Here is a 10,125-nt window from a genome sequence, read left to right as displayed (position 1 = left end):
ATAACACAGTTTTTGTTTGGTTACTACTAAAAATTGTCGAAAAACAAATCAAGTTGTTCAAAACAATGTGCAGGGAGTGGCACACGGCTCAACCTCGTCAAGAGTCCCACCAATTAATGACCAATCATAAAAGCTTATAGACAATGCTACGCTTCAGTTGTTATAAACATTCTGTTTTTCAAACGTTCCCTCGATGAAAGAAACTGTTACATTAATTTTTCTAGTTCTTAGAAGATGCTCTTCTAGTATCTACAGTTCATACTTGTCAGACCTAAATATTATTATTATTGTTAGTGTCACAGTGTTCTCACCAGGCCCCTGCTTTGCGGGATTTCCACAAGAAAATCTGAGATGGCACATTAAAAGCCAAGAAGATGCACCCATTGGAGTGCAGAGGCATTCTACGAGTCAAACGGACTTAAGAACGTCTACAGTTAAGTAGTTTTCATGGTCAACATAACACCCCAGCATTTTGCTTGGTTGAATGAATAAAAAACATAATATTAAGAGATTCAAAGTCTTTAATTTTATTTCGTTAACTTTCGTTGGTCCCATGTACCTTGCAAAGATCGGTGAATGCATCGTCATCGGATCGGATTGGTACATGCATCATCATTGGATCAAGTAGGTACAAGTAGAACACTGTTGTTGTTATTGCTGTTGTTGTTGTTATTATTATTATTATTTATCTATTTATCAAAACAATGGCTTGTTAAAAAATAGCTTCATCTAGGCATTTCAGGTGCGTTATACAGTTTGTAAAGGGTAATTCACCTTTGCGGAAGAAACCATTACAGGGAGGATGAACTGCTCTACAAAATACTGAAACTGATCTTTCGCGCCATCATTTGACAGTTCATGAAGAAGATCCCCTAAACAGAGCGGAACAAGAACATTCACTGATGATTAGTTCTTTTTCACTTCAGTGGACACTTCTTTGGATTTTCCAGAACATTTCTGGAAAATTCAAAGTGTGCTTCTCTCAGCTGTTACTGAGATACAGTGTATTTATCAGAGGTACTTCAAAACTTCAGGTTTGAAATGTTATAGCCAAATTCGTTGTATCGCGCTGTGAGTTTAGCAAACTTCGGAGGATTTTAGGGGTTTTCTGTTCCATCAATCATCTTAGCGGACGTCTTAGGAAACACTTGATGTAAAACTTCGAAGTCGACTTTCCTGCCAAGTTATATCGCGGGTATAGTATTTTGCATAAATTAACCGCCAACCACACGATGCCTGTTTTTGTAAACCAAAAATCGTTAATCTGCCAGATAACTGACTGTAAAACGTAAAGGAATGCAATCTATAGGAACCATCCAACGTTCTTGCTTAACATCGCCCCAATGACATCATTTAAAAGAAAAATAGGAGCGAACAAAAATTTCGAAAATTTACTATTTTGTTTCAGGTATACATGTTTTATTAGATTGGCATGCAAAAATGTATCAAGTACCAGCGGATTTTTAAGCACGAAATGGTTCACAAAGGGTGAAATATTTACATCCTGTTTCAATTTTGATCTAAATCGGAGAGCTAGTAAGAAAAAAATATGTTCAAAAATGTCCATTTGTTAGCCTTTTCAAAAAACGTTCCCCCCCCCCCCCCCCCCCTGATGCCCAGTGCAGGTTTTTGTTAGAAGTCAAACAAATGCCACAGTGAGTAGTTTCATCTGAAGTACTAACTACACACAAAGTATGAGGGAAGGTTTTGTTTGACCATTTCCAATTTTGCTCATTCCTTAGCGACATTCGTTCTTAAAAATTCACTTGATTATGCCAAGAGAAATTCGATTAAAATAAATGTGATTATGCTTAAAACTAAAGAAAATCAAAAACTCGCTTTAATATTTGCTAGGTTGGTGAGCAAACTGAGATAACTGAAGTGAATAAAATAATGATTAATAATTGAATTAATGGCATTGTATTCATTTTAGCACCAGAAGAGGAGGAAAAGATTTAATTGGTGTCAAATGCGACACATGAGATAGTTGATTGACTTATTTCATCTTTTCTTATCTACTTGTGAAACCTGAAGTAGATGAGATAATCAGTCAAGGGATTAAGAAACCATCATGCAGTGATCTTTTAGTAGATGAAAATAATTTAATGGTGGAACTAGAGAAGCCACATACGTTATTTAAAGTAGCGCAGGGACCAGACGGGAGGTACTTCGACTGCTTCGTTTCCGTAAAAACGTCCCCACCTCTTAAATTCCCGTCAAGGTCTGCATCCCCCGTTTCCTTGAACACGAGAAACAACCGGAATCAGGGATAGAAGAAATTGCATTCTTCCACTATGATCCTCAAGGGAGGACGAAGTTCTACCATGTTGATGACTTGCAAAGTAAACCATCATTTTAACACTGATGTTGAGCGATGTACCGTCGGAACGTCTCTAAAATGACTGATAAGTTGTACATAGGACTATAATTGTCATCGTTAAAAAGTTCAACATCTTTTATTCTTGGGCATTGTTCAGTTTCACAGGCAATGTTTGTGATTGAATTTTATCGTTCCATTGTCATTCCTGGTATCCCTACAGTAAGTTGGCAAAAGTGTGTCTGTTTTTTAGTTTGTACAATTTGATTCCAAATTAAAACGACTTCCTTCGACTGTTAAAACTATTTATAGTGGTCTCGTTATCTCACGTAAAGTTATTCAATTCGCATATTTTCGTAAAGCGATGTATCGTCTCTAATCCTTGACAAGACGTTAACAAAAACTTTTATGTGACTCAGTTTTATGGACTGATCCATCATTCACTTTGCGTTGTTCAAAGCCGAAGCCATGTTGTATTATTATGACTGTATGTATATGTGGAATCTTAAAAAGTGAAATTTCCAAATACGTTACAAGAAGGTTCCCCTACACATGTTCAATTGGGTAACTAGTCCAACCAACCGAAACAACCAAAAATGGGAAAACAGATAAGATGGATTTTACTGTTTTATTTTCAAGCCGACTTTACATGTACACATTTTATTGTTAAAGTTAACTGTTTTGATGTTTAGCTTTAATGCTCTTTAGTTTTATAGAAAGCCAGGTTACTTAATCGTTCTACTTTCGGCTTGGACGGTGGATGCAGCCTAGGGCAGCCTCTTGCAGACAAGACCACAGGGGTACGCACGATTCAAGCAGCCGAGGTCATTCCAATAACCACTAGACCAAACGGCATTTCCAGTCCACATGTTGCCGCATGGTTCTGATGCTTGTCCGTTCGGTTCACCAGGGTTCCAGTTGGTGTATTTTGGAAGCGCATTGTCAGCCCATTCAAACTTGCTCAGGTGTGCGTCCCACTTCAGTCCGATCCAAACCTGTTTCGTCGACGGGGCGTGTTTATAAACCAAGTTCAGAACAAACTCGTTTTCTTCATCGCTGTTGATCTTCACAAGATCTCCGCCTTTGCTTTTGCAGTACGTTCGAGCAGCTTGCCAACTTTTGACTGCGCTACTCACAAAGTAACAGTAGCTTTTGAAATGCGTCCAACCACTGGGGCAGGGACCTATATAATTGGTAATGAAAAAATGGAATTGGTTATTGCCTGTTACTGTACTACAAAGTACAAAAATTGTGATCTGAAAATACAAAAATAAATATACCGGAAAATGAAAAAAAAAAAGTCAGTTCCTTACTAATTATTCGAAAAGCGATATCAGTGGCATCTCTCTTGTGTTTATTATCTGACCGAGCTGAAAAAGAAATTAAACCCACAATTAAAAAACCTCGTGAGAAAAAGTTTTCTTCTAATGTGTCTGCAAGAGTTACAAATGTCTTCCAACTTAAACCTGTTATTTCAAGGAAGGCTGACTACAACCATCCCATCGCGTGATTTTGATGTGTGTCATCCGTGTTGCGAGTATCGTATTTTGAATTTCGTAAAGTCAAAAGCGTAGACAGATAAACCAGTGTATATTGTCCGGACCTATACGTACTGTTGTCATTTGAATCACTCAGATTTTTTGCACGTAGCCGGGCTTCTAGATCTGAGGCATAAGATTCTGCCTTTACTAGGGAGACGTAAAGCGGCCCGACTTGCATGCTTCAGTCGTAGCAATTTAGTTTGAAAGCCAGATTTAATGAATTTTTTACTCTGATCTTGACCTGAAGTACTCAATTTTACTCTTTGAAAACTTGGTCATTTCTCTCTTGCTTGGAGTGAGCTTTGCGTGTTTCAAAATATACGAACCAAGAAAGCAAAAGAGACCAGCCTATACAATCCGGGCTCTCGTAAAATTTTACAGAAGTGGCATCAAGATTTGAAGACCCGGCGAATTGATTTTACGACTGACTTAACGCATATTATATACCTGCAGTGACACATAAGAGCGCAACGAAAAGCGGTGCAGTAGTAACCAGTTTCATCTTAGTTAAAAGTCTCAGGGCTGGATATGTTCGATGTGTGGTGTTAGCGGGTCCTTCTTTCTTACAGTCCTAGAATGGATGACTCATAGAAAATCTTGGTGAAGCTGATTTAATTGTCAACATCCCTCTAAACAAGATAAAACAAGATCAAGCTAGGGAAGTAAACATGACGCAGTATCGTTGAAAATTATAGGCGGATTGCTATAATTTTAGTTTTAAAGATCTCACAGTCTTGCTTTCAACGATAGCGGAATAATTTCGCTAACGTTTCTCAAACTAAAAATTGCAGGTAGCCCATAGCTCTTTTGCCAAAACCTTTCGGTGCGATGTCTTTTTTGTACATTTTTATATCACATGTGCACTCTATAAGACTGCCCTGAATAACTTGACATAAATTCGTTTTGCATAATGACGTTTCACTAAAGAATCTTGTTTATTTAGGGAGATAGGAGGTTGAAAGGTCCAACAACTTCCGTCTAAAGCCTTATTTACAATAGGAAGTTCTTTCCCTGGCAAATTTTCTTTGATTAGAGTATAGATAGCATAGCAATTTTTTTTAAATTAAGGCAAATATACTGATGGATAACATTATGGATAGCCACCTTCTCCTTTTTAGCAGTCAGACATCTAGTAACATAGGAAATGTCAACACATCAGTGTAAATAAAGGTTCGACTGAAAATACCCTATTTCTCGAATAAGCGGTCCCTTTACCACCACTTTCTTAAATAGCACCAGAAGCACTTGTATACTTTTTGTAGTACTCACAAAGAAGGTGTCTTCCCACATTTATTATTTCTTTAACTTAAACTGCACCAGCAATAATAAAGTAGAATAGTCTTTTGTGTATCACTTCGTGTGGTACTCATTTATTGATTTGTTTATTAAAATATTTTTACATGAAAATTTACGGTTAGCCAAGAAATCATTTAGCGCCCTCCTCGATTAGCTGTTGGCAAGAGACAGGAGCTCCTGCAAGAGAGGATAAAGCTCTTCATCCTCTCTTGTTGTTGGTATAAGCGTCAGCTTTTGGGCAAAAATCATTCAAGGAAACACGGAAGTACAGAATAGCGTACAACTATAATCGCCATATAATGTTCACAGGTAGATTAAGCGTTAGCAAGGCCTTCCGGTACGAGAAAAGGTAAAAGGAACACGGATAAAGCTGAGGGGGATTAAGGAGTTTAAAGGGGCAGGAAGACCTCTGAACAAAATGTTGATGAGTTGATGCGGCCTGACTATCTAGCACAACCTAGTATATTTGGACAGATCAATTGGCAAGAGCCATAATGGGTGATGTTTGCTAACAAGTTTGACAATGCTCCTGTATGGAAATAAAGGCCAACCTTTATTGAAGCAAAGTAAGTAAATATCGTCACATACACATCGTCCCAGGGGGGACCCTCAACGGAAGTTTGGGGGTGGAGGTGTTCCACCCACCAAGAGGCCTTCAAACCCTAATCCTGTCTAAGTCAGACCCCGAATCATTTCTCATTTCGTTCCGTATATAGAACAAAAGTAATTTTTTTAACTGCCATCATGGAATTAGTTCTCTTTTTTTGGAAAAAGAAACTTAGCTTGGTATTACAAATGAAGACCTCAGTATAGCCATCCTTCACACTCTTTTAAAGGCTTCCCCGGTCAGGGGCGGATCTAAGGGGAGGGTGCAGGAGGTGCACACCCCCCCCCCCCCCGCCCGTGACCTGCGGTTTTCTAATACAACTGGTATTCTGTTTATTAGTGTTGAAGTAGAGCAACAGACGAGTGCACCCCCTCCTAAAAAAAATCCTGGATCCGATCTTGATGCTACAAAAGCGTGCGCTTCGCCCTCATCAATTTTGCACCGTTCAAATCTCATTCTGTCCCTTTATTTGACTTCTATAATGTTCTTCCGCTGAATTTTCTGTACATTAAATCCATTTGTATCATAATGCATGACCTATTTAATAACAAAGCACCCCGTAATATCTCCAGTTTATTTACTCTCGCCTCTGACGCACATCATTACAACGCCAGATTTTCTCAGGCTAACACTTTCGCCATACAAAATTCGAGAACACAGCAGAGGATTAAGTCGTTTTCTTGCTCTCTTTTGACGGCAAAAGGCGGTCGCTCCGAGTAGACCTTGTTGGGGCCAAATCGGAATTTTAATTTGGCTATCGGAAGGGCCAAATTGAGAGGAAGTGCCAAAGTAGCTTTTAGCGTAGCCGATTCAGAAATTAGATGGGCCGAATTGGTACCATCTAGAACTGTTTTGACTCTTTCTGTCCAAAACGGCCCAGCATGTTCCAAATCGGCCCTCGAGAAATTGGGGCCGATTTGGCCTTTGGGGTCGATTTGGCTCTTTTCATTTTAAAGTGTATAAGTAGTAATACTCCACTCCACTTTACAGTGATGTGACAACTGGCCAAGAGTCGGCAGCCTCCCTACCCCAGCCCCGTAAGTGGCGGCCCCTAGGGGTAGGGGTGAGGGGACGACTGTCAGTCCAGACTGTTTCTCTTCTAAAATTTTGTTTGCATAATCTCGTAATGATTTTAGAGCAGTTAAATAAATAAATACGCTTACATTATATTACTGATACTTAAAGCTGTCCAATTTGAAATGCAACAAAAACGCCAACAAGAACTCAATTTTTTTTCGTTAAGGAGCTAGTGCGTCGCTAAAACTTTAAATCTTAACTCCATTAACAGAGCACCCCGTTGCAAAAGAAATCGATAAAGGCATTACTCTTAATTCAATGTAGAAAGCCAATTTTAGAGATCTATTTTCTAAACAGCTCGCCAGAGCTAACTTAACTAATTGCATGGTAATAAATATATATGGCTAACTAGTCTTCACTATGTCTTCCCATTAAATTCTGAGCCGAGCGCTTAACTTGAGTTTGCTCGCCATGGCAACACGTCTGTATTATTTTTATCCCGGGTTAGAGCTTACCAGGCTTTGAATAACTCGGACCCAGTGCAATACCACCTTGCGTTACCATGACAACTTGTTACTGTTAGTTACCATCAGTATCAGACTTGCGCATCTCCTTCAAAATTGGAATCAAACTCGTTACCAGGTCTTCCATCTTTCCTTTCCCCTGGAGTGATATGAAGGAGTGATAGAGAGGAACGGAAATAGAGAAAGCCTGGGAACGAAGGTCTCTATTTTAACTTCATGAATCATTAATGAGTTTGAAAAATGCTGATCGAAACTCAATTTATCGTCTTGCTACATTTCACCCTTAAACCATGGGCAATAACGAATAAAGGCCTGTCAGCATGCAATAATCAGCTTTGCTACGCATTTTTTAATGCGGACATGCCTTTCGCGTCTATGGCGGAGCAACGTAAGCTAAACTTATGGTCTCTTTAGAAGCGCACAGCAATGATCTCTGGTATAGATGACAGCACTTTTTGTCCGCTGATATGTCGGCCATTGCTTCAGCGTCACTCGATGTCTTCTGGATCTGCACCCAGTATGGCAGCAGGAGGGTGTTGTCCGGCACCCGCTGCTGCCAAAGCGGCCGGTTCATCTACAGCCTTACCAGCCCTGGAGTACCAGTCTTAGTCTTCACGCACTGGAAATCAACATGGCGGCTCTTGCTTTCTTCTTTTTCCCATGACATGCGCACAAAAGACCGTTGAACGTAGTTGTATATTACTGGATAAAGGTGGAAAAAAATAGTACACTGTGTCTTAAGGCAGCGGTTTAAGAGCGCAACTATCACAAGGATATAACCATTAATAGTGTTGAAGTAACGTAAAGCGCAGATATCCCATAGTCTCTCATCTTAATTACAGATAGTGCTAGAAGCAGGCGATCCACGCGACCGAATTAACACTTCTTGCAATTCAGCAGGCAATTTCCCTGCGCTCGCATGTCCAGTTCTTCGGGGCGGAAAAACGTTCTGCGCAAGCTTCCGCGCATCCCTTATCGCAAGCTCAAGGCGGGCTTTTCTGTGTGTTGACTGTGTTTGTTTGTTGCTGGAGTTCTGAGTGAAATGCACGAGGTGCGAACGTTTCACTCCATGCAAAGCATTTTTATTTGACATGTTTGCTTTTTTTTCGTCGCTTGAAAATTACTTTGGATTCAGAACAACCAATGTTAAAGGAAAAACGGATCATTCCGTCAGTCTGAGGTGGAATAAAAGGTTTTGAACATTTCTTACGAGGAGAGTATTTTTCTGATTGTGCATCCGATTAATTTATGAGTTGATTTCATTTTCGCCAGGTTGAATTATAAAACCCGCATGTATTCTGTTATTAGTAGTTACGGTTACTTTTTTTACATGCCCAGATTTATTACCTTTGCAGAACCAGCTTTTTCTTTGGCTTCAGTCAAAGAACTATATTGCTGTTATAACGCATAACTTGTGCGCTTATTAAACTTTCTAGGAAATAAAAGGCCAGCAAGCTTACTCAAGATCATTTTTCTGTTGCTCAAGTAATAATAGTCAGAGTTTTTTTCATTTTTCATTACATAGTTTTGTTTTCCAGTGCCTATGAAAGTTTCTGTCCTTTATAACAATAACTTTCTGTACGCAAATTGTTCTTTTCACTCTTTGTGAAGTAGAGAACGATAACTGCCGGCAGTGACTTCAAAACAATTGACTCTGTTCCCGCAATCAATTGCTGCAGCTTGATTTGACTGAGGCGAGCAAAACAAACCCTTATGTGCAATTTTCTGTATTTTCTAATTATCGGCTGAGTTTAATTTGCTTAAACGAAGACCCTCGCATGGACCAGTTAAGCTTATTGAAAATAGCTAAATGGTGAATCATAGCTTGGCTGCCAAGTTGCAAGAAACTTAAGCAACGACAAGGTTATAACCACAGCTTGCAACTTTTGAAGACAAATTGCCTGTTCTTTCCAGGTTATGAGTGGAAACATTTTATTTTTAGGCAATAAAATATTTGAAATCCCGCCATTTTTTCAAACCCGGCCAGGGGATCTGGGCAAAAAAGTTCACGCATGCTCATTACGTTTTTCCGCCCTGAAGTCCAGTTCACGCTGCTATGTCTCAGGAAAATAAGAAAGGACTTTTAAATTTCGTGATGTGATCAGATGTAATGCATAGTGGTGTGATGTGAAGTAACGTAAATTGACATGACGTGACGTGATATGATGAGATGCGATGTGAAGTAAAGTGACGTGATGTCATGTAATGTGATGCATTGAAGGATTACACAGCGCCGAATTTCCTACTTGTGCAAGTTGTTCAAATGAGAAATATAAAAAGAAAAGGTCAACTCGAGCACAAAAGCGGACCTACGAGAGTCACATACAGCTGTACACCGTAATTACGCCATTACTCATGCTAATGGCAGCTGAAGATAACCTCCCACGCAGAAGTTCTCTTGGGTCTCTACGTTTTTTAACGCTCGTTTCAGCAGACGTTCGTGGGGCAGGAACGCGTTACGAACCTTTAAGAACGTCTGCGTGGGAGGCTACGCTGAAGATTGCCTGCTTTATTTTATTTTCGTTTACTTTCTCGAAGGTAAGGTTGTAGTTGATAAAAGAAAACAATGAAATGCGACAAGAGCTTGACTAATCCTACCTTCAGGCCTTCCACCATTAGGTCGCTGTTTTATCTTCTCCTTGTAAGTTGGGTAACCTGTCAATCAACGTATAGTATGCAGTCATCAGAGGTTTTGTTATGGCTTTTTGCAGCTAAAGAAAATTAATTTGGGAGTAAGAGGGCATTTTAAATTATGGGGGGATTTTGACCACGTGTACAGTTCTACTCAGCCACGAGGGGACCATACGAGCAATGTTTCCCATC

At 39.6% G+C, this 10,125-nt stretch overlaps 2 protein-coding genes across 3 annotated transcripts in view; both read right to left on the bottom strand.

Moving 5' to 3' along the window:
- Positions 1-3,069: 3,069 nt before the first annotated feature.
- LOC140934981 (perlucin-like protein) lies at positions 3,070-4,389 on the bottom strand. Its single transcript, XM_073384533.1, has 3 exons — positions 4,306-4,389; positions 3,631-3,687; positions 3,070-3,500 (listed from the first exon to the last, which is right to left on the bottom strand). The coding sequence occupies exons 1-3, from the start codon at positions 4,358-4,360 to the stop codon at positions 3,085-3,087; spliced, it is 528 nt and encodes a 175-aa protein (XP_073240634.1). The 5' UTR covers positions 4,361-4,389; the 3' UTR covers positions 3,070-3,084.
- Positions 4,390-7,690: 3,301 nt separating this feature from the next.
- Positions 7,691-10,125, bottom strand: part of LOC140932671 (BTB/POZ domain-containing protein 10-like) — a 34,128-nt gene continuing 31,693 nt past the window's right edge. Inside the window, exons 7-8 of one of the 2 annotated variants that reach the window (XM_073382190.1) lie at positions 9,901-9,957; positions 7,848-8,004 (exon numbers count right to left, since the gene is read on the bottom strand). In XM_073382190.1, the coding sequence (XP_073238291.1) occupies positions 7,877-8,004; positions 9,901-9,957 (185 nt within the window). In that variant the 3' untranslated portion in view covers positions 7,848-7,876. Of the gene's footprint in view, positions 7,734-7,847; positions 8,005-9,900; positions 9,958-10,125 lie in introns of those variants that run through there. The other variant, XR_012164980.1, reaches the window with a different exon arrangement.

Source organism: Porites lutea, chromosome 4, assembly GCF_958299795.1.
Source record: "Porites lutea chromosome 4, jaPorLute2.1, whole genome shotgun sequence".
Lineage (NCBI taxonomy): Eukaryota > Metazoa > Cnidaria > Anthozoa > Scleractinia > Poritidae > Porites > Porites lutea.
Note: the sequence above shows the minus strand (reverse complement) of the source record. Positions and strands in the feature narration are given on the sequence as shown.

Bases quoted from the DNA above. Each gene is read 5' to 3' on its own strand.
- LOC140934981 (XM_073384533.1), bottom strand. From the start codon at position 4,360: ATGAAACTGGTTACTACTGCACCGCTTTTCGTTGCGCTCTTATGTGTC. The intron at 3,688-4,305 runs GTATATAATATG...TTTCTTTTTCAG, and splicing joins GCTCTTATGTGTCACTGCAG to CTCGGTCAGATAATAAACAC. The intron at 3,501-3,630 runs GTAAGGAACTGA...CCAATTATATAG, and splicing joins TATCGCTTTTCGAATAATTA to GTCCCTGCCCCAGTGGTTGG.